At 62.7% G+C, this 22,726-nt stretch overlaps 2 protein-coding genes across 9 annotated transcripts in view; one reads left to right on the top strand and one right to left on the bottom strand.

Annotated features, from left to right (window-relative positions):
• The first annotated feature begins 353 nt into the window (after positions 1–353).
• On the top strand, positions 354–5,188 carry EIF1AD (eukaryotic translation initiation factor 1A domain containing). Of its 7 annotated transcripts, none has more exons than XM_032677612.1 (8): positions 354–408; positions 539–632; positions 2,311–2,419; positions 2,835–2,943; positions 3,490–3,534; positions 4,389–4,560; positions 4,612–4,708; positions 4,799–5,188. In XM_032677612.1, exons 2-8 carry the CDS (start codon positions 546–548, stop codon positions 5,167–5,169), a joined length of 990 nt encoding a protein of 329 aa, XP_032533503.1. In that variant the 5' UTR covers positions 354–408; positions 539–545; the 3' UTR covers positions 5,170–5,188. The 7 variants fall into 7 exon arrangements, with proteins under 7 accessions (XP_032533503.1, XP_032533504.1, XP_032533507.1 ...); XM_032677613.1 differs by lacking the exon at positions 354–408 and adding an exon at positions 4,709–4,732 and having other exon boundaries at positions 461–632; positions 4,612–4,672; XM_032677616.1 differs by lacking the exon at positions 354–408 and having other exon boundaries at positions 461–632; positions 4,799–4,870; positions 4,932–5,188.
• Positions 5,189–5,381: 193 nt separating this feature from the next.
• The window catches only part of SART1 (spliceosome associated factor 1, recruiter of U4/U6.U5 tri-snRNP), a 25,599-nt gene continuing 8,254 nt past the window's right edge, over positions 5,382–22,726 (bottom strand). Inside the window, exons 8-20 of one of the 2 annotated variants that reach the window (XM_032677609.1) lie at positions 21,312–21,451; positions 20,704–20,895; positions 19,578–19,699; positions 18,553–18,722; positions 17,530–17,660; positions 15,719–15,877; positions 13,911–14,024; positions 12,337–12,424; positions 11,143–11,233; positions 9,447–9,582; positions 8,299–8,388; positions 6,785–6,906; positions 5,382–5,508 (exon numbers count right to left, since the gene is read on the bottom strand). In XM_032677609.1, coding sequence (XP_032533500.1) covers positions 5,490–5,508; positions 6,785–6,906; positions 8,299–8,388; positions 9,447–9,582; positions 11,143–11,233; positions 12,337–12,424; positions 13,911–14,024; positions 15,719–15,877; positions 17,530–17,660; positions 18,553–18,722; positions 19,578–19,699; positions 20,704–20,895; positions 21,312–21,451 — 1,574 coding nt within the window. In that variant the 3' untranslated portion in view covers positions 5,382–5,489. Of the gene's footprint in view, positions 5,509–6,784; positions 6,907–8,298; positions 8,389–9,446; positions 9,583–11,142; positions 11,234–12,336; positions 12,425–13,910; positions 14,025–15,718; positions 15,878–17,529; positions 17,661–18,552; positions 18,723–19,577; positions 19,700–20,703; positions 20,896–21,311; positions 21,452–22,726 lie in introns of those variants that run through there. The other variant, XM_032677610.1, reaches the window with a different exon arrangement.

Genomic DNA, 22,726 nt, shown 5'->3' with positions numbered 1-22,726 from the left:
GCCCACCCCGGACCCACAGACTCATTTGCATAACCACGCCTGGCTTGGTTCTTCTAATTTGCATGGGCCCCGCCCACACCAAAGTCCCATCACCTCATACATTTGCATGACTCCTCCCACGTCTCGGAGAGCACGGCTCGGCTACATTTGCATAGACACACCCACCAGTGTGAAAGCCGCGCCTCTCCTTCTGGCCCCGCCCCGAGAGTTCATTCATTTTCTGTGAGCCCCGCCCTTTGGTGGGTGTGGCTTCGTGCTAGACCACGCCCACAGCGGATCTGTCTTTACAACAAACCCCGCCCAGTGTGGGCGTGTCCTTACCTGACTCCGCCCCCGGGGGCGCGGCTTCTCAGGCTCTCCCTCCCGGATGTGACGTCAGCCCGGTCTCACCCGGAAGTTCCGCCGCAGGTGAGCGGGCGCGCGGGGGGGGGCGGGGCCGGGTCGGGGGTCCCGAGGGGAGATTTGGGGGATCCCGGGGGGGTCTCTGAGCCCCCCCCAATCCCCCGGGGGTCTCTGAGCGCCCCCCGTGTGCCCCCAGCCCCGCCATGTCCCGCGCCACCAAGCGGAAGCACGTGGTGCAGCAGCTGCTGCGGGACAGCGTCGAGCCCCGCGCGGCGCAGAGGGTCGTGAGGGTGAGATGGGGGGACACCGGAGGGGCACCGGGACACGGGGACATGGGGGAGACACCGGGACATTGGGGGGAACACCGGGACATAGCCCCGCGCGGCGCAGAGGGTCGTGAGGGTGAGATGGGGGGGACACCGGGGGGCACGGGGACATTGGGGGGGGGACACGGGGACACCGGGGGGATTGGGGGACACCGGGGGGGCACGGGGACATGGGGACATTGGGGGGAGACACCGGGACATTGGAGGGGACACGAGGGAACATGAGGGGGATTGGGGGACACCGGGGGGGGGGGGGGGGCACGGGGACATGGGGACCTACCTGGGGGGGACACGGGGACATTGGAGGGATAGAGGGACATGGGGACATTGGGGGGGACATGAGGACATTGGGGGGGACACTGGGACACAGCCCCGCGTGGCGCAGAGGGTCGTCAAGGTGAGATGGGGGGGACAGCGGGGGGGTACGGGGACATGGGGACATTGGGGGGGACATGGGGACACAGCCCCCACTGGCTCAGAAGGTCGTCAGGGTGAGATGGGGGGGACACGGGGGGACATGAGAGGGATAGGGGGACGTGGGGACATGGGGGGACACGGGGGGACACGGGGACATTGCGGGGACATGGGGACATTGGGGGGGATAGGGGGACATTGGCGAGGAAAGGGGGACATGGGGACATTGGAGGGGACATGGGGACATTGGGGGGGGATAGGGGGACATGGGGACATTGGGGGGACACGGGGACATTGGAGAGGACATGGGGACAGAGCCCCCAGTGGCGCAGAGGGTCGTCAGGGTGAGATGGGGGGGACACCAGGGGAGCACGGGGACATTGGGGGGGACAGAGGGACACAGCCCCGCACGGCACAGAGGGTTGTGAGGGTGAAATGGGGGGGACACTGGGGGGGCACGGGGACTTTGGGGGGACATTGGGGGGACACAGGGACACTGGGGGGATTGGGGGACACCGGGGGGCACGGGGACATGGGGACACTGGAGGGGATAGGGGGGACATGAGGGGGATTGGGGGACATTGGGGGGGACACGGGGACATGGGGACATTGGGGGGGACATGGGGGAGATAGGGGGACACGGGGACATTGGGGGGACACAGGGGGACATGGGGTGGATAGGGGGGCAGGAGGACATTGGGGAGCACATGGGGGGAATAGAGGGACATGGGGACATTGGAGGGGACATGAGGGGACATTGGAGGGGACATGGGGGGACATGGGGGGGACACAAGGACACTGGGGGGGATAGGGGGACATGGGGGTATAGAGGGGACATGGGAGGGATTGGGGGACACCGGGGGGACACGAGGACATGGGGACATTGGGGGGACACAGGGAAATTGAGGGGGACATTGGGGGGGACACCGGGACACAGCCTCAAGTGGCGCAGAGGGTTGTGAGGGGGAGATGGGGGGACACTGGGGGGACACAGGGACAGGGGGACACTGGGGACACAGTGACACCCTGAGGGGACAGAAGGGACATTGGGGGGACACTGGGGACACAGTGACACCCTGGGGGGACAGAGGGGACATTGGGGGGCACCTCGGGGTGTCCCTGTCTGTGGGGACAGGGGGACACAGCCGGGCTGGGCAGGGGGCGGGGCAAGGGTGGGGGTGGCCCTGCCCCCCTGTGACCCCTCCGTGACCCCCCTGACCCCCCCCAGGTGTTGGGGACACCGGGGAACAACCTGCACGAGGTGGAGACGGCGGAGGGGACGCGGTTCCTGGCCAGCATGCCCCCCTGCTTCAGGAAACACATCTGGATCAAGAGAGGTGACACTGTCACTGTCATTGTCACACTGTCATTGTCACATTATCATTGTCACATTGCCATTGTCACACTGTCACTGTCACCCTGTCAGTGCCCCCCTGCTTCAGGAAACACATCTGGATCAAGAGAGGTGACACTGTCACTGTCATTGTCACACTGTCATTGTTACACTGTCACTGTGTCACTGACACCCTGTCAGTGCCTCCCTGCTTCAGGAAACACATCTGGATCAAGAGAGGTGACACTGTCGTTGTGTCATTGTCACACTGTCACTGTCACCCTGTCAGTGCCCCCCTGCTTCAGGAAACACATCTGGATCAAGAGAGGTGACATTGTCATTGTCATTGTCACCCTGTCACTGTCACACTGTCACTGTCAGCCTGACACTGTCGTTGTCACCGTCCTGTTCCCCCCCAGGTGATTTCCTGCTCGTGGACCCCATCGAGGAGGGGTCAAAGGTCAAGGCCGAAATCTCGCTGGTGCTGCTCCCCCCCCACGTGCGCTCGCTGCAGCTCCAGGGGCTCTGGTAGGACCCCAAAAACCAACCCCCCCACCCCAAAACCACCCCCAGGGGCTCTGGTAGGACCCCAAAAACCAACCCCCCCACCCCAAAACCACCCCCAGGGGCTCTGGTAGGACCCCAAAAACAGCCCTTTCACCCCAAAACACCCAGGGGCTCTGATAGGACCCCAAAAACAGCCCCCACCCCAAAACACCCCAAAAACACCCCCAGGGGCTCTTGTAGGACCCCAAAAATAGCCCCTCCCCCAAAAACACTCTCAGGGGCTCTGGTAGGACCCCAAAAACAGCTCCTCCCCCCAAAACACCCCCAGGGGCTCTGGTAGGACCCCAAAACCAACCCCCCCACCCCAAAACACCCCCAGGGGCTCTGGTAGGACCCCAAAACCAAACCCCCCACCCCAGAACACCCCCAGGGGCTCTGGTAGGACCCCAAAAACAGCCCCCACCCCAAAACACCCCAGGGCAAAGACCCCCCCGGGGTGGGGGCACCCCCTCCCATCCCTCCCAGTCCCTCCCAGTCCCTCCCAGTGACCCCCTCACTCCCCCCCAGGCCCGAGGCATTTGGGACCCCCGAGAGGCCGAATTCCCGGGAGGGGTGAGTTTGGGGGGCAATAATTGGGGGGGGGGAGGAATAATTGAGGGGTGATAATTGGGAGGGGTCATAATGGGGGTGATAATTGAGGAGGACAATGGGAAACAATAATTTGGGGGGGTAATTGGGGAGAAAATAATTGGGGGGGTGATAATGGGGGGCAATAATTGGGGGTGATAACTTGGGGGAATAATTTGGGGTGATAATGAAGAACAGTAATTGGGGGGGATAATTGGGGGCAATAACTGGGGGGGTGATAATGGGGGGCAATAATTAGGGGTAATAATTGGGGAGATGATAATGGGGGGCAATAATTGGGGGTAATAATTGGGGGGTGATAATGGGGGGCAATAATTGGGGGTAATAATTGGGGGGTGATAATGGGGGGCAATAATTAGGAGTAATAATTGGGGGGTGATAATTGGAGGGTGGTAATGGGGGCAATAATTAGGGGTAATAATTGGGGGGTGATAATGGGGGCAATAATTGGGGTGATAATTTGGGGCAATAATTGGGGGGTGACAATGGGGTAATAATGGGTTGGTAATTGGGGGAACTAATTGGGGGGGTCACAGTGGGGGGCAATAATTGGGGGGGTCACAGTGGGGGGCAATAATTGGGGGGGTCACAGTGGGGGGCAATAATTGGGGGTAATAATTGGGGGGACAATAACAGGGGGGGGATACAACAGGGTGTTAATTAGGGACAATAATCGGGTGTTAATTGGAAACAGGGCTCAGTAAGGGGGTGGGGCATTAAGGGGGGCGGGGCCTTTCTGGGGACACTTGGGGACACTTGGGGACTCTTGGGGACACGGTGCCAGCGGCGTGACACGAGTGTGACCCCCCCCCGTGCAGGGATGGGGACAAGGACGGGGGGCTCTTCGTCAACACCAACCGGGGGGGAACCCCCGGGGACGAGGACACCGGGGACAGTGAAGAGGACACAGGGGACAGCGAAGAGGACACCGGGGACAGCGACAGCCAGGAGGACACGAGTGACAACAGTGACAATGAAGAGGACACCGGGGACAGCGAAGAGGACCCGGGTGACAACGGTGACAATGAAGAGGCCACCGGCGACAAGGAGCCCGAGGAGGAGCACCCGGAGCACCCCAGTGACACCGAGGGTGACACAGAAGGTGACACAAAGGATGATACCGAGGGTGACACGGAAGGTGACACAAAGGATGACACAGAGAGTGACCCGAAGGACCCCCGGGACAAGAGCAGCGGTGACAAAGACACGAGTGACACGCGGGACCCAGGTGACACAGAGGACCCCCGGGACAAGAGCAGCGGTGACAAGGACCCGAGTGACACGGAGGGTGACACCAAGGGTGACACAGAAGGTGACAAGGAGGAGCCCCATGACAAGAGCAGTGGTGACAAGGACACGAGTGACATGGAGGGTGACACAGAGAGTGACCCAAAGAACCCTCGTGACAAGAGCAGCGGTGACAAGGACACAAGTGACACCAGGGGTGACACCAAGGGTGACACCAAAGGTGACAAGGAGGACCCCTGTGACAAGGACATGAGTGACACACAGGAGGACACGGGGGGGGCCGAGGCCACCCCCCACCCCCGGGACAGTGGGGACAGGGACAGCGGGGACACCGGGGATGGTCCCCAATAAAGGACACTCGCTGGTGGCACTTGGGGACACGGGGGTGGCTCTGTGTCCCTTCACCCCCAGTGACAGGAGGTGACACCGAGTGACAAATGACAGCCCAGAGGCCTTTATTGTCCCCGAGGGGGGAACATGGGGGGGGACAGGACATTGAGGGGGGCCCAGGGGTGGCCCAGGGGGGTCCTGTCCCAGGGGTGTCCCCGGGAAATGTCTCCAGGGTGTCTCCAGGGGGGTCCTGTCCAGGGGATGTCCCAGGGGTGTCCCCAAGGGGTGTCCCCAGGGGTCCTTTCCCAGGGGATGTCCCAGGGGTGTCCCCAGGGGTGTCCTCACTTGGTGATGGTGTTCCTGGGGAGAGAAAGGGGGGGGGGGTCAGTGTCCCAGTGCTCCCAGTTCCCTTCCCAGCACCCCCAGTTCCCATCCCAGTGTCCCCAGCCCCCCCCTCCCAGTGCTCCCAGTCTCCATCTCAGTACTCTCCCCACCCCCTTCCCAGTGCCTCCAGCACCCCCAGTCCCCATCCCAGCACTCCCAGTTCCCATCCCAGTGTCCCCAGCCCCATCCCAGTACTCCCCAGTCCCCTCCCAGTGTCCCCAGTGCCCTTCCAGTCCCCCCAGTGCCCTTCCAGTCCCCCCAGTCCCCTCCCAGTGCCCCCAGTCCCCTCCCAGTGCTCCCAGTCCCCTCCCAGTGCCCCCAGTCCCCTCCCAGTGCTCCCAGTCCCCTCCCAGTGCTCCTAGTCCCCCATCCCAGCCCCTCCACCTCCATCCCAGTGCCCCCTGTCCCCTTCCCAGTGCCCCCAGTCTCTCCCAGTCCATCCCACTGCTCCCAGTCCCCCTCCCAGTGCCCTCCCAGTCCGTCCCAGTGCTCCCAGTGCCCCCAGTCCCATCCCAGTGTGTCCCAGTGCTCCCAGTGCCCCCAGTCCCCCTCCCAGTGCCCTCCCAGTGCTCCCAGTGCCCCCAATCCCCCTCCCAATGCCCTCCCAGTCCATCCCAGTGCTCCCAGTGCCCTCCCAGTGCTCCCAGTGCCCCCAATCCCCCTCCCAGTGCCTTCCCAGTCCGTCCCAGTGCTCCCAGTGCCCCCAATCCCCCTCCCAGTCCCATCCCAGTGCGTCCCAGTGCTCCCAGTGCCCTCCCAGTACTCCCAGTGCCCCCAATCCCCCTCCCAGTGCCCTCCCAGTCCCATCCCAGTGTGTCCCAGTGCTCCCAGTGCCTTCCCAGTGCTCCCAGTGCCCCCAGTCCCCCTCCCAGTCCCATCCCAGTGCGTCCCAGCGCTCCCAGTCCCCCTCCCAGTGCCCTCCCAGTCCATCCCAGTACTCCCAGTGCCCTCCCAGTGCTCCCAGTGCCCTCCCAGTACTCCCAGTGCCCCCAGTCCCCCTCCCAGTCCCCTCCCAGTGCCCCCAGTGCCCTCCCAGTGCCCTCCCAGTGCCCCCAGTGCCCTCCCAGTGCTCCCAGTGCCCCCAGTCCCCCTCCCAGTGCCCTCCCAGTGCCCCCAGTGCCCTCCCAGTGCCCCCAGTCCCCCTCCCAGTGCCCTCCCAGTGCTCCCAGTGCCCTCCCAGTGCCCCCAGTCCCCCTCCCAGTGCCCTCCCAGTGCCCTCCCAGTGCTCCCAGTGCCCTCCCAGTGCACCCACGCGTTCATGCTCTTGCCGCTGCCGCTGAGGACGATGTAGGGGGTTTTCTGTGCCCGCTGCTTCTCCTGCAGCAGGGCCACCGTGCCCAGGGGGGTGTCACTGGAGCTCATCTTCTTCAGCAGCTGCGCCCCAGAAACGGGGGGGACACCCCAAAATCAGGGGGACCCCGAAAAAACCCCCAAAATCCCTAAAAATTCCCCAAAATCCCAAAGAATCCCCAAAACCCCAAAGAATCCCCCCAAAAACCCCATCCCACCGTGCCCAGGGGGTGTCACTGGAGCTCATCTTCTACACCCCAAAAACGGGGGGGGACACCCCAAAATCAGGGGGACCCCAAACGAGGGAATCCCACCCCGAAAACTCCAGGGAATCCCCCAAAAAATCCTCAAAACCCCCAAAGAATCCCCCAGAAATCCCCATCCCACCGTGCCCAGGGGGTGTCACTGCAGCTCATGTTCTGCACCCCAAAAAAAGGGGGGACACCCCAAAATCAGGGGGACCCCAAAAAAAAAAACCCCAAATTCCTAAAAATCAAAAAAAATCTCCCAAAGCATTCCCCAAAAATCCCCATCCCACCGTGCCCAAAAGGGTTTAGGGGACCCCAAAATTGTGCTGAAGGCCTCTAATAGGGCTGGGGGGACCCCAAAATTGAATCAGAGGACCCCCAAAAGGGTCCAGGGGACCCCAAAATTGTGCTGAAGGCCTCTAATGGGGTTGAGGGGACCCCAAAATTGGGTCAAAGGACCCCAGAAAGGTCCAGGGGACCCCAAAATTGAACTCAAAGGCCTCAACGGCGCCACGAGGGACCCCAAAATTGTGCTGAAGGCCCCTAATGGGGCCACGAGGGACCCCCAAAATTGTGTCAGAGGACCCCGAAAGGGTCCGGGGGACCCCAAAATTGTACCGAAGGCCTCTAATAGGGCTGGGGGGACCCCAAAATTGGGTCAAAGAACCCCAAAATTGGGTCAAAGGACCCCAAAATTGGACTGAAAGGCCTCAATGGGGCCACGAGGGACCCCAAAATTGTGCTGAAGGCCCCCAGTGGGGCTGGGGGGACCCCAAAATCGAGGTGCAGCCCCCCCCAGGGGACCCCTCCAAGCCCCCCCCAGGACCCCCCCAGGACCCCCCTGGGCCCCCCCCGGACCCCTTCAGGCCCCCTCAGGACCCCCCCAGACACCCCCAGATTCCCCCAGGACCCCTCCAGGCCCCTCAGCCCCCCCCCGGACCCCTCCAGACCCCCCCAGGCCCCCTCAGGACCCCCCCAGACACCCCCAGATTCCCCCAGGACCCCTCCAGGCCCCTCAGCCCCCCCCCGGACCCCTCCAGACACCCCCCCGGCCCCCTCAGGACCCCTCCAGGACCCCCTCGGGTCCCCCCAAGCCCCCTCAGGATTCCCCCGGACCCCCCCAGATTCCCCCAGGCCCCCCCCGGACCCCCCCAGGACCCCTCAGGACCCCCCCAGACCCCCCCCAGGCCTCCTCAGGACCCCCCCAGACCCCCCCAGATCCCCTCACCGCCTCCTCGTCCAACTTCTTCATCCTCCGCTCCGTCTTCATCTTCCCGGAGCCCTTCCCGTGGAACCGGTGGGAGAGCTGCCGGAACGCCTGGGGGGGGACAGGGGGGGACATTTGGGGGGGTTTGGGGACATTTTGGGGGGGGATTGGGACATTTGGGGGGTCAGGGGACACAGGGGACACCCCCAGCCCTTCCCGTGGGAGAGGTGGGAGAGCTGCCGGAACGCCTGGGGGGGCAGGGGGGGTCAGCTGGGGACATTTTGGGGGGGGTTGGGGACATTTAGGGGGGTTTTGGGGACATTTTTGGGGGGTCATTTGGGGGGGTTTGGGGGGTCAGGGGACACCCCCAGCCCTTCCCATGGGAGAGCTGCTGGAATGGCTGGAGGGGTGAAAGGGGACAATGGGGGGGGGTTGGGGACATTTAGGGGGAGTTTTGGGGATATTTGGGGCAGTTTGGGGACATTTAGGGGGGTCAGGAGACACCCCCAGCCCTTCCCATGGGAGAGGGGGGGAGAGTTGCTGGAATGGCTGGGGGGGGAAGGGAGGGGGTCAGGGGACTTTGGGGACATTTGGGGGGGTTTGGGGACATTTGGGGGGGGTTGGGGACATTTGGGGGGCTCAGGGGACACAAGGGACACTCCCAGCCCTTCCCATGGGGGAGGTGGGAGAGCTGCTGGAATGGCTGGGGGGGGGGGGAAGAGGGGGACAATGGGGGGCTTTGGGGACATTTGGGGGGGGGTTTGGTGCCCCCTGAAAAGTTTTGGGGACCCCACAAGTGATTCTCAGGACCCCAGGGGTTGGTTTGGTGCCACCAGAGGAGTTTTGGGGCCCCCAGGGGTGGGTTTGGTGCCACCAGAGGAGTTTTGGGGACCCCGGGGGTGGATTTGGGGTCCCCAGGGGTGGGTTTGGTGCCACCAGAGGAGTTTTGGGGCCCCCAGGGGTGGGTTTGGTGCCACCAGAGGAGTTTTGGGGACCCCGGGGGTGGGTTTGGGGTCCCCAGGGGTGGGTTTGGTGCCACCAGAACAATTCTGGGGACCCCAAGGTTGGGTTTGGTGCCCCCAGGGGTGGGTTTAGGGCCCCCAGGGGTGGGTTTGGTGCCCCCGGGGGGGTTGTGGTGCCCCCGGGGGTGGCATTGGGGGACCCCCCACCTCTTTGGGGGTGAGCTTGCGGCCGGTCTCGTCCACGTACTCGATCTTCACATCGGGCCTGTAGCCCTCCTTCTCCTTGAAATCCTGCGTGAAACCACGGAACTCCTCCCGCCGGCTGTACTTGTCATCGATCGCCCTGCGGACAACAACGGGACATTGGGGACATTGGGGACACCCAGGGGACATTGGGATCATTGGGAACTCCTCCCGCCGGCTGTACTTGTCATCGATGGCCCTGGGGACGTTGGGGACAACAACGGGACATTGGGGACATTGGGGACACCCAGGGGACATTGGGAACTCCTCCCGCCGGCTGTACTTGTCATCGATCGCCCTGCGGACAACAACGGGACACTGTGGGGACATTGGGGACACCCAGGGGACATTGGGATCATTGGGAACTCCTCCCGCCGGCTGTACTTGTCATCGATCGCCCTGGGGACATTGGGGACAACAAAGGGGACATTGGGGACATTGGGGACACCCAGGAGACATTGGGGACACCCAGGGGACATTGGGAACTCCTCCTGCTGGCTGTACTTGTCATCGATGGCCCTGGGGACATTGGGGACAACAATGGGACATTGGGGACATTGGGGACACCCAGGGGACATTGGGAACTCCTCCCGCCGGCTGTGCTTGTCATCGATCGCCCTGGGGACAACAACGGGACACTTTGGGGACATTGGGGACACCCAGGGGACACTGGGGACACCAAAGGGACATTGGGGACACGTTAGGGACAATAAGGGGACATTGGGGACATCATTGGGAACTCCTCCCGCCAGCTGTACTTGTCATTGATCGCCCTGGGGACAACAAGGGGACACTTTGGGGACACCAAAGGGACATTGGGGACACCCAGGGGACATTGGGAACTCCTCCTGCCAGCTGTGCTTGTCATCGATGGCCCTGGGGACAGGGGGGACATTGGGGACAGTGGGATTGGGCCACTCAAGAACGTGGCACCTCCTCACAGTGGCTGTGTGTGTCACCAGGGGGGTGACACAGGGGGTGGGGAGTGATAAGGGTGACACAGGGAGGTGACAGGGGGAGGTGACAGTGGTGACACGACCCACATCTTGTCCTCGATGCAGCACATGGCTGAGGGCAGGGACAGGGGTGACAGGGGTGGCACAGGGGGTGACAGGGGTGACACAGGGGGTGACAGGGGGGAGGTGACATGACCCACATCTTGTCCTCGATGCAGCACACGGCTGAGAGCAGGGACAGGGGTGACAAGGGGTGACACAGGGGGTGACAGGAGTGACACAGGAGGTGACAGGGGGAGGTGACAGTGGTGACAGGACCCACATCTTGTCCTCAATGCAGCACATGACCAAGGGCAGGGCCAGGAGTGACAAGGGGTGACACAGGGGGTGACAGGGGTGACACTGGAGGTGACAGGGGGAGGTGACAAGACCCACATCTTGTCCTCAATGCAGCACACAGCCCAGAACAGGGACAGGGGTGACAGGAGGTGACAAGGGTGACACAGGAGGTGACAGGGGGAGGTGACAGTGGTGACAGGACCCACATCTTGTCCTCGATGCAGTACACGGCTGAGGGCAGGGACAGGGGGTGACAGGAGGTGACAGGGGTGACAAGGGTGACACAGGGGGTGACAGGGGGAGGTGACAGGGGGAGGTGACAGGGGGAGGTGACAGGGGGAGGTGACAGTGGTGACAGGACCCACATCTTGTCCTCGATGCAGTACACGGCCGAGGGCAGGGACTTGTTGGGGGCTTTCACTCGAGCCACTTTCTGCACCGTCGTCTCCAGCAGCCCTGGGGGGGCACATGGGGGGGGTCAGGGGGGCACCAGCACCCCCAGGGACCCCCCAAATACCATCAGGGACCCCCAGGGACCCCAGACCCCACACAGGAACCCCTGACACCCTCAGGGACCCCCCAAATACCATCAGTGACCCCCAGGGACCCCCGACCCCACACAGGAACCCCTGACACCCTCAGGGACCCCCCAAATACCATCAGGGACCCCCAGGGACCCCAGACCCCACACAGGAACCCCTGACACCCTCAGGGACCCCCCAAATACCATCAGGGACCCCCAGGGACCCCTGACCCCACACAGGGACCCCCCCAAATACCATCAGGGACCCCCAGAGCACCCTCAGGGACCCCCCAATACCCTCAGGGACCCCCAGGGACCCCTGACCCCACTAAGGGATCCCCCAAATACCCTCAGGGACCCCCAGAGCACCCCCAGGGACCCCTGACACCCACAGGGACCCCCCAAATACCATCAGGGACCCCCAGGGACCCCTGACCCCACGTAGGGACCCCTGACACTCTCAGGGACCCCCAGAGTACCCACAGGGACCCCCCAATACCCACAGGGACCCCCCAACCCCATACAGGGACCCCCAAGCCCACCGAGCCTCCTTATAAGGTCCCCAAAGCCCCCCAAATCTCCCCCTAAGCCCCCCCAAATCCCTTAATAAGGCCCCCATAAGCCCCCCAAACCCCCTTATAAGGCCCCTAAATCCCTCCCTAAGGCCCCCAAATTGCCCCCAAAGGCACCCTAAGCCCCCTTATAAAGCCCCCAAATTCCCCCTAAGGCCCCTAAACCCCCCCCATAAAGACCCCAAAGCCCCTTATAAAGGCCCCAAAGCCCCCCAAATCCCCCCTAAGGCCCCCAAACCCACCTGTAAGGCCCCCAATTCCCCCCTTAAGGCCCCCAAATCCCCTCCCAAGGCCCCCCAAGCCCCCCTATAAAGCCCCCAAACTCCTCTATAAGGCCCCCAAACCCCCCTAAAAAGCCCCCAAATGCCCCCATAAAGCCCCCAAACCCTCCTAAGCCCCCTATAAGGCCCCCAAACCCCCTCTAAGCCCCCCAAATCCCCCCCCCAGGCCCCCCAGGCCCTGACCCTTGTTCTGGCAGAGCAGCAGGGCCGCGGCCAGGCCCCGGTTCACGATGGGCTCCTCGTCCAGGATCGTCGTGGAGGCTGCTGAGAACTGGGGAGGGGGAAAAAAGGGGGTTCAGGGGGAGCCCCCCCAATTTGGGGGACCCCAAAACCCACTTTTGGGGTGTTCCTCCCCATTTCCGAAGTGTCCCTTCCCCATTTTCGAGGTGTCTCCCCCCATTTTTGGGGTGTCCCCCCCGCATTTTCAGGGCGTCCCTGCCCATTTCTGGGGTGTCCCCCCCCCCATTTTTGAGGGGTCTCCCCCCATTTTTGGTGTGTCCCCCCCATTTCTGGGGTGTGTCTCCCCCATTTTTGAGGTGTTTCCTCCCATTTTTGAGGGGTCTCCCCCCATTTTTGGGGTGTCCCCCCCCCCCATTTTTGAGGTGTTTCCTCCCATTTTCAAAGTGTCTCCCCCCACCTTCAAGGTGTCCCTCCCCATTTTTGGGGTGTCCCCCCATTTTGGGGTGCTCTGTTATTTGGGTTACCCTGGTTTTTGGGGTGCCCCATTTTTGGCCCCCCCTCTGTTCTCGTGGTCTCCCCCATTTTGAGGTGTCCCCCTCCCCATTTCTGGGGCATCCCCCCCATTTTTGGGGTGTCCCTCCCCATTCTCACAATGTCTCTCCATTTTTGAGGGGTCTCTCCCCATTTTTGGGGTATTCCCCTTGTTCTCGTGGTCTCCCCCATTTTCAAGGTATCTCCCCCCATTTTCAGGGTGTCTCCCCCCATTTTCAAGGCATCTCCCCCCATTTTTGGGGTGTCTCCCCCCAATTTTGAGGTGTCTCTCCCCATTTTCGAGGTGTTTCCCCCCATTTTTGGCTCTCACATCCTGCTGCTGTCTCTCCTCTGCCAAGTTGATGCTGCTCCACCCCCCATTTTCCAGGTGTCTCCCCCCATTTTCAGTGTCCCCCTCCCCATTTTTGGGGTCTCCCTCCCCATTTTTGGGGTCTCCTCCCCCATTTTTGGGCTCTCACATCCTGCTGCTGCCTCTCCTCTGCCAGGTTCACGCTGCTCCACCCCATGTTTTCCAGGTGCCTCCCCCCATTTTTGGTGTCCCCCTCCCCATTTTGGGGTGTCCCTCCCCATTCTTGGTGTCCCCCTCCCCATTTTTGAGGTGCCTCCCCTAATTTTTGGGGTGTCCCTCCCCATTTTCAAGATGTCTCCCCCCATTTTCAGGCTGTCCCCCCCATTTTCAAGATGCTTCTCCCCATTTTCCAGGTGTCTCCCTCCATTTTCAGTGTCCCCCTCCCCATTTTTGGGGTGTCTCCCCCCATTTTTGAGGTGTCTCCCCCCATTTTTGGGGTGTCTCCTCCCATTTTCGAGGGGTCTCCTCCCATTTTCGAGGTGTTTCCCCCCATTTTTGGGCTCTCACATCCTGCTGCTGCCTCTCCTCTGCCAGGTTCACGCTGCTCCACCCCCCATTTTCCAGGTGTCTCCCCCCATTTTCAGTGTCCCCCTCCCCATTTTCGGTGTCCCCCTCCCCATTTTTGGGGTCTCCCTCCCCATTTTTGGGGTCTCCTCCCCCATTTTTGGGCTCTCACATCCTGCTGCTGCCTCTCCTCTGCCAGGTTCACGCTGCTCCACCCCACGTTCTCCTCCCCCTCCGAGTCGGGGGGTTCGGGGGGCGACGACGGACGCCCGGAACGTTCCAGAGCCTGGGGGGACACAAAAGGGGGGGACATGGTGACACCAGTGGCCAGAGGGGACAAGAGCCACCCCTCCAAGTGCAGCCCCTGTTCCCACATTGACCTAAAATCGCTCCCAGATCCCCCTTTCCTCCCAAGTCCCACTCAAATGCCCCCAAAATCACCCACAAACTCCCTTATTTTCCCCCCCCCCAGCCCCTCAAATGCCCCAAAATCACCCACAAACTCCTCCATTTCCTATCCAGCCCCCTCAAATCCCCCTCAAACACCCCAAAATTACCCCAAACACCATTTCTCTCCCCAACCCCCCCATTTCTCCCTCAGCCCCCTCAAATCCCCCTCAAACTCCCCAAAATCTGCCCCAAACTCCCCCATTTCCCTTCCAGCCCCTCCAGATCCACCTCAAACTCCCCAATTTCCCCTCAAACCTCCTCATTCCCCCCACAGCCCCCCCAAATCCCCCTCATCCCCCCCCAAATCACCCTCAAACTCTTCAAATCCTCCTCCCAGCCTCTCCAAATCCCCCCCAAATTCCTGAATTCCCCCTCATCCCACCCTAAATTCCCCCCAGACTCCCCAGTTCCCCCCCAGGACCCCCAAATCCCCCTCAAACTCCATAATTCCTCCCCAGCCCCACCAAGTCCCCCCCAAATTCCCCCATTCCCCCCCTTCAGCCCTCCCCAAAATCCCCCCAAAACTCCCCCATCCCTCCCCAGCCCCTCCAAATCCCCCTCGAACACCCCAAATCCACCCCAAACTCCCCAATTCCCCCCGAACTCCCCCATTCCCCCCCAGCCCCCCAAAATCCCCCCCATGTCCCACCATGAGCTCCTCCTGCTCCTCCCTGTTCCCGGCCAGCCCATAGGTCAGGATCTCTCCCAAGGTCCCCCCAAATCTCCCCCAAATCCCCCCATTCCCCTCCCCAGCCCCTCAAATCCCCCCATTCCCCCCTCCAGCCCCCCCCAAATCCCCCTCAAACTCCCCCATTCCCTCTCCCATCTCTTCCAAATCCCCCCCAAACTCCACCATTCCCCCCCAAATCCCTCTCAATCTCCCCCAAATCCCCCCCAAACTCCCCAATTCCCCCTCCCAGCCCCTCCAAATCCCCCTCAAACTTCCCAATTTCCCCCCCAGCCCCTCCAAATCCCCCCATTCCCCCTCCCAGCCCCTTCAAATCCCCCCAAAACTCCCCCATTCCTCCCCCAACCCCCCCAAATCCCCCTCAAACTCCCCCAAATCCCCTCCAAACTCCCCCATTCCCCCCAGCTCCCCCAAACTCCCTCATTCCCCCTCCCAACCTCCCCAAATCCCCCTCAAACTCCCTCATTCCCCCCCAAATCCCCCCCCAAACGCCCCCAAATCCCCCCAAACTCCCCCATTGCCCCCCCAGCTCCCCCCAAACTCCTCCATTCCCCCTCAGCCCCCCCAAATCCCCCCCATATCCCACCATGAGCTCCTCCTGCTCCTCCCTGTTCCCAGCCAGCCCGTAGGTCGGGATCTCTCCCAGGGTCCCCCCAAATCTCCCCCAAATCCCCCCATTCCCCCCCCCCAGCCCCCCCCAATCCCCCTCAAACTCCCGAATTCCTCCTCATCCCACCCCAAATCCCCCCCAAATTCCCCTATTTCCCCCCCAGCTCCCCCTAAATCCCCCCCAAACTTCCCCATTCCCCCCCAGCCCCCCCCAAATCCCCCCCATGTCCCACCATGAGCTCCTCCTGCTCCTCCCTGTTCCCGGCCAGCCCGTAGGTCGGGATCTCCCCGAGTGTCCGGCAGAATTCCGACGTGGCGTTGAACACGATGCTCCCCCCGCCCCGAGGGTCCGGCCCCGTGGCCCCCCCGGACCCCCGGAGCAGCTCCAGCACCTGAGGGGGGCAGGGGGGGGTCAGTGGGACCCCCCAAACCCATCAGTAACCCCCCCCATACACCCCCCGGGGGTTTGGGATGGGGGGAAAGATCCCCCACCCTCCCAAAATCCCAGGGGATCCCAAAATTCCAGGGGATCTCAAGCCACGGTCTGGGGGGGCTGAAGGACCCCCCACCCACTTTAGGGGACCCCCAAAATTCCAGGTGACTCCAAGGCCTGGCTTGGGGGTCTGAAGGACCCCCACCCACTTCAGGGACCCCCAAAATCCCAGGGGATCCCAAAATTCCAGGGGATCTCAAGCCACGGTTTAAGGGGGTTCAAGGACCCCCACCCACTTTAGGGGACCCCCAAAATCCTAGGGGATCCCAATCCCAAGTCGGGGGGGCTGAAGGACCCCCCACCCACTTCAGGGACCCCCAGAATCCCAGGGGATCCCAAAATCCCAGAAGATCTCAAGCCATGGTTTGGGGGGGCTGAAGGACCCCCACCCACTTTGGGGGACCCCCACCCCTGGTTTGGGGGGGCTGAAGGACGCCCACCCACTTTAGGGGACCCCCAAAATCCCAGGGGATCCCAATCCCAGGTGTGGGGGGGTGAAGGACCCCCACTCACTTTAGGGGACCCCAACCCCTGGTTTGGGGGGGCTGAAGGACCCCCACCCACTTTGAGGGACCCCCAAAATCCCAGGGGATCCCAAAATCCCAGGTGATCTCAAGCCCTGGTTTGGGGGGGGCTGAAGGACCCCCACCCACTTTGGGGGACCCCCAAAATCCCAAGGGACCCCCAGCCCTGGTTTGGGGGGGGCTGAAGGACCCCTATCCATTTTGGGGAGCCCCAAAATTCCAAGTGATCCCAACCCCTGAGCAGGGGGGAATGGGGATTTTGGGGGTGCTCTGCAGGAGGGTTTTGGGGTTGCTCAGAGGTGATTTTTGGGGTTGCCCTGCACTGATTTTCGGGGGTGCCAGGAAGGGATTTTCAGGGTGCCCTGAGGGATATTTTAGGGATCCCCAGCAGGGATTTTGGGGGTGCCAAGAAGGGATTTTGGGGCTGCCATGGGGGGATTTTAGGGCTGCCCTGAGAAGTATTTCAGGGTCGCCACAGGGGGATTTTAGGGGTGACATGGAGGGGTTTTGGGGCTGCCCTGAGGGATATTTTAGGGCTGCCACAGGGGGATTTTTGGGGTGCCAAGAAGGGATTATTTTAGGACTGCCCCGAGAGGTATTTTCAGGCTGCCACAAGAGAATTTTGGGGGTGCCAGGAGAGGATTTCAGGGCTGCCCTGAGAGGGATTTCAGGGCTGCCACGGGGGGATTCTGGGGGTGCCATGGGGGGATATTTTAGGGCTCCATAGGGTGATTTTTGGGGCGCCAGGAAAGGATTTTGGGGCTGCTCTGAGGAGTATTTTAGGGCTGCCCTGAGGAATATTTTAGGGCTGCTGTGGGTGGATTTTGGGGGTGCCAGGAAGGGATTTTGGGGCTGCTCTGAGAAGTATTTTAGGGCTGCCATGGGGAGACTTTGGGGGTGCCAAGAGAGGATTTTGGGCTTGCCACGAGAGTATTTTAGGGCTGCCCTGAGGGGTATTTTAGGGCTGCCACGAGGGGGTTTTAGGGCTGCCCTGGGGAGTATTTTGGGGTGTCTGGGGGGGTCTCACCTTCTCGCCCCCCCCCTCCCGCAGCTCCCGGAGCTGCCGCAGGCGCCGCCCCCTCTCCAGCTGCTGCTGCAGCTCCTGCTCGGCCTCGTCCTCCTCCAGCGCTGGGGGGGACCCCGGCACCCCCAGCTCCTCTGGGGGGGAAAAAACGACCCCAAATCACCCCCGAAATACCCCAAAATCGCTCCCAAAATCACCACAAAATCGCCCCCGAAATACCCCAAAATCGCTCCCAAAATACCCCAAAATTGCTCCCAAAATACTCCAGAATCTCTCTCAAAATACCCCGAAATCACTCCCTAAATACCTCAAAATCGCTCCCAAAATACCCTGAAATCACCCCAAAATACCTCAAAGTCACTCTCAAAATACCCCAAAATCACTCCCAAAATACACCCAATAACCCCAAACTCCCCCCCAAAACATCCCAAATCTCACCCAACCCCCCCCAAATCTCCCCCAGACCCCCCCAAATCCCCCCCAACCTCCCCAAACCCCCCAAACCTCCCAGACCCTCCCAAATCCCCCCCAAATCTCCCCCAGACCCCCCCAAACCTCCCCAAATCCCCCCAGATCCCCCCAGACCCCCTCAAATCCCCCCAAACCCCTCCAAATCCCCCCACACCTCTCAGACTCCCCAAACCTCCCAGAGCCCCCCAGACCCCCCAAACCTCCCAGACTCCCCCAAATCCCCCCCAAACCCTCCCAGACTCCCCCAAGTCCCCCCCAAACCCTCCCAGACTCCCCCAAATCCCTCCAAACATCCCAGACTCCCTGCAAATTCTTCCAAAATCCCCCCCAAAACTCCCAGACCCCCTCAGATCCCCCCAGATCCCCCTAAATCCCCCCAGACCCCCCTAAACCTCTCAGACTCCCCAAATCCCCCCAAACTTCTCAGACTCCCCGAATCCCCCCCAAACCCTCCCAGATCCCCCTAAACCGCCCCAGACCCCCCCCAATCCCCACAAATCCCCCTCAAACCTCCCCAGACCCCCCCAAATCCCCCCCAGTCCCCCCCAACCCCACCGTCACTGCTGATGTCCATGTTCTCTGTCCGGGTGTCATCTGAGGGCAGGGGGGGCTCGGGGGGGTTCCCTCCAGGGGGGGGGTCCCAGGAGGGGCTCGGGGGGTTTTCGGGGTCCCCCCCTCCCGCCCCCTCCTCCTCCTCCTGCACCCGCCGGCCACGCCCACGGGACCTGGGGGGGTTTGGGGGGCATCAGGGGGTGCTGGAACCCCCCCCAGCCCCGAGGGGTGACCTCAAAGACCCCCACCCACCCCTCAGCCCCCACAGGTGCCCCCGGGACACCCCTGGGACCCCCTGGGACCCCCCCAGCAGCCCCCCTCCCCTCCCAAGACTATTCCCAGCCCCCCCAGACTCCCCCCAATCCCCACCCAGAGCCAAAGTCCCCCCAGATGTCCCCCAGGCTCCATCCCAAGCCCCCCAGGACCCCCCAGGTCCCCTCATGCCCACCTGGACTCAAAGTACCCCCCGGGTGTCCCCCAGGACCCCCTGGGGACCCCTCAGACCCCCCCCAGTCCTACCTGGACCCGAAGTCCCCCCAAGTGTCCCTCAGGACCCCCTGAGGACCCCCCATGTCCCCCCACAGCCCCACCTGAACCCAAAGTCCCCCCAGGTGTCCCCCAGCCCCCCCAGGTAACCCCCCATGTCCCCCCCCAGCCCCACCTGGAGCCGAAGTCCCCCCAAGTGTCCCCCAGGACCCCCCATGTCCCCCCCAGCCCCACCTGGACCCAAAGTCCCCCCAAGTGTCCCCCAGGACCCCCCATGTCCCCCCCATGCCCCACCTGGACCCAAAGTCCCCCTGGGACCCCCTGGTGACCCCCCATGTCCCCCCCAGCCCCACCTGGACCCAAAGTCCCCCCACATGTCCCTGGTGATCCCCCAGGTCCCCCCCAGTCCCACCTGGAGCCAAAGTCCCCCGAGTGTCCCCCAGGACCCCCTGGGGACCCCCCATGTCCCCCCCATGCCCCACCTGGACCCAAAGTCCCCCTCGGGACCCCCTGGTGACCCCCCATGTCCCCCCCAGCCCCACCTGGAGCCGAAGTCCCCCCGGGTGTCCCCCGGGGCCAGGGCCAGCAGGTCGTCGGCCCGAAGGGGTTTCTCCTTCTTGCGCAGCCGCTTCACCCGGCGCCGCGTCCTCCGGAACGTCACGGCCTGGGGGGACCCCGGTTACACCCCAAATCCCCCCACACCCCTCCAAAAACGGTCCCAAAAACCCCCAGACCCCTCAAACACCCCACAAAACGACCCAGAAGCCACCAAAACTGTCCCAAACTCCCCCCTAAACTGTCCCAAGTCCCCCCAAAACTGTCCCAAACTCCCCCCTAAACTGTCCCAAGTCCCCCCAAAACTGTCCCAAATACCCCCTAAACTGTCCCAAATACCCCCTAAACTGTCCCAAATACCCCCTAAACTATCCCAAACCCCCCCAACTCCTCCCCTAAAACACCCCAGAGCCCCCCAAATCCCCCCTAAAATCCCCCCAAAATGTCCCAAATCTCCCCAGATCCCTCCAAAAACACTCCCAAAACGCCCCAACCTCCCCCAAACTGTCCCGAACCCCCCCAAAACTGTCCCAAGCCCCTCAACTCCTCTCCGAAAACACCCCCAAGCCCCCCAAATCCCCCATAAAATCCCCCCCAAATGTCCCCACCCCCCCCCCACACACCACAAAATGCCCCAGAATCCCCCCTAAACTGTCCCAAATCCCCCCCAAACTGCCCCAAACCCCCCAACTCCTCCCCCAAAACACCCCCGAGCCCCCCAAATCTCCCCTAAAATCCCCCCAAACTGCCCCAAATGCCCCCAGACCCCTCCCAAACCCCCCCTAAAATCCCCCCAAAACGCCCCAAATGCTCCCAGAGCCCCCCAAATCCCCCCTAAAATCCCCCAAAATGTCCCAAATCCCCCCTAAACACCCCCAGAATGCCCCAGAACCCCCCCAGACTGTCCCAAACCCCCCAACTCCTCCCCCGAAACACCCCCGAGCCCCCCAAATCCTCTCTAAAATCCCCCCAAAATGCCCCAAACCCTCCCAGATCCCTCCCAAATCCCCCCTAAAATCCCCCCAAAACGCCCCAAATGCTCCCGGAGCCCCCCAAATCCCCCCAAAATATCCCAAATCCCCCCAAAACGCCCCCCCCCCCCCCTTTCCCGACCATCTCCTGCTCCGTGAGGTACTCGGGCGCCAGGCGGGGGAGGGGCAGCTCCAGGCTCTGGGGGGCGGGGCCGGGGGGGAGGGGCAGTTTGGGGGGGTCTCCCCCGTCCTGGGTCCCCCCCGGGCCGAGGCGGAAGGACGGACGCGGCGCCGGCTCGTCGTACTTGGCCAGCAGCGCCGGCGCCTTCGGGCCCTGGGGGGGGAAAATATCGCGATATCAGGGGGGATAGATCGCGATATCAAACAACACATTGCGACGTAAGGGGATATATCGTGATATATCGTGCGATAGGCGGCGATACAGTGTGATAACAAACAATACACCGCGACACAAGGGCGTATATCGTGATATATCACGCGACAGGCGGTGACATGACACGATGTCAAACAATATGTCGCGATACGAGGGCACATATCGAGACACATCATGCGATAGCCAATGATATACTACGATACCAAACAATGCATCGCAATCCGAGAAGATATATCGCGATATATCACGAGACAGGTGGTGTATCGTGGGATATCGCCCGATACAACACGAGCACGTGGGATATATCAGCGATACGCAAAGGGCGGGCTATGTCGCGATAGGGGGCGGGGCCAGACCTGCGGGGCGGGGCCGGGCTCCTCCTCCTCGTAGGGGACGTAGGGCGGCTTCTTGCGCCGCAGCTCCAGCTCCTCCCGCGCCCGCTCCTGCGCCGCCAGCGTCGGCTGCTCCAGCACGTCCTCGCCCTCCTCCAGCACCCCTGGGGACAGCGGGGGACATGGGGACAGTCAGGGGACAGTGAGGGGACATAGGGACACCCAGGGGACACGGGGACACCCAGGGGACACGGGGACAGGGCAGTGCCGCCTGCTCCAGCACGTCCTCGCCCTCCTCCAGCACCCCTGGGGACAGCGGGGGGACATGGGGACAGTCAGGGGACACCCAGGGGACAGGGCAGTGCCACCTGCTCCAGGACATCCTCGTCCTCCTCCAGCACCCCTGGGACAACAAGGGACATGGGGACAGCAGGGGACACGGGGACAGTCAGGGGACATGAGGACACGGCAGTGCCACCTGCTCCAGAACATCCTCACCCTCCTCCAGCACCCCTGGGGACAGCAGGGGACAGTCAGGGGACACCCAGGGGACACTGAGGGGACAAGGGCAGTGCTGCCTGCTCCAGAACGTCCTCGCCCTCCTCCAGCACCCCTGGGGACAGTCAGGGGACATGGGGACAGTGAGGGGACATAAGGACAGGGCAGTGCCACCTGCTCCAGAACGTCCTCACCCTCCTCCAGCACCCCTGGGACAGCGGGGGACATGGGGACAGTGAGGGGACATAAGGACAGGGCAGTGCCACCTACTCCAGAACGTCCTCGCCCTCCTCCAGCACCCCTAGGACAGGGGACAGTCAGGGAACACCAAGGTGACATAGGGATAGTCAGGGGACACCAAAGGGACATAGGGACAGGGCAGCACTGGCTGCTCCAGCACATCCTCGCCCTCCTCCAGCACCCCTGGGACACGAGACAGTCAGGGGACACCCAGGGGACATGGGGACAGTGAGAGGACACCCAAGGGACATGGGGACAGGGCAGCACCGGCTGCTCCAGCACGTCCTCACCCTCTTCCAGCACCCCTGGGGACATCAGGGGACACCCAGGGGACACTGGGACAGGGTAGTACGGGCTGCTCCAGCACATCCTCGCCCTCCTCCAGCACCCCTGGGACACCATGGGGACATGGGACAGTCAGGGGACACCCAGGGGACATGAGGACACTGAGGGGACAGGGCAGCACTGGCTGCTCCAGAATGTCCTTGCCCTCCTCCAACATCCCTGGGACGCGGGTCAGGGGACGCCCAGGTGACACAAGGACAGTGAGAGGACACCCAGGGGACATGGGGACAGGGCAGCGCCAGCTGCTCCAGCACGTCCTCGCCCTCCTCCAGCACCCCTGGGGACACTGAGAGGACCACACTCTGTCCCCATGTCCCCCCTGTCCTCCCCCAGTGTCCCCAGTGTCCTCAGCCTTG

The sequence above is a fragment of the Chiroxiphia lanceolata genome, unplaced genomic scaffold (assembly GCF_009829145.1).
Source record: "Chiroxiphia lanceolata isolate bChiLan1 unplaced genomic scaffold, bChiLan1.pri scaffold_68_arrow_ctg1, whole genome shotgun sequence".
Taxonomy (NCBI): domain Eukaryota; kingdom Metazoa; phylum Chordata; class Aves; order Passeriformes; family Pipridae; genus Chiroxiphia; species Chiroxiphia lanceolata.
This window is presented reverse-complemented; position numbering and strand designations above follow the sequence as displayed.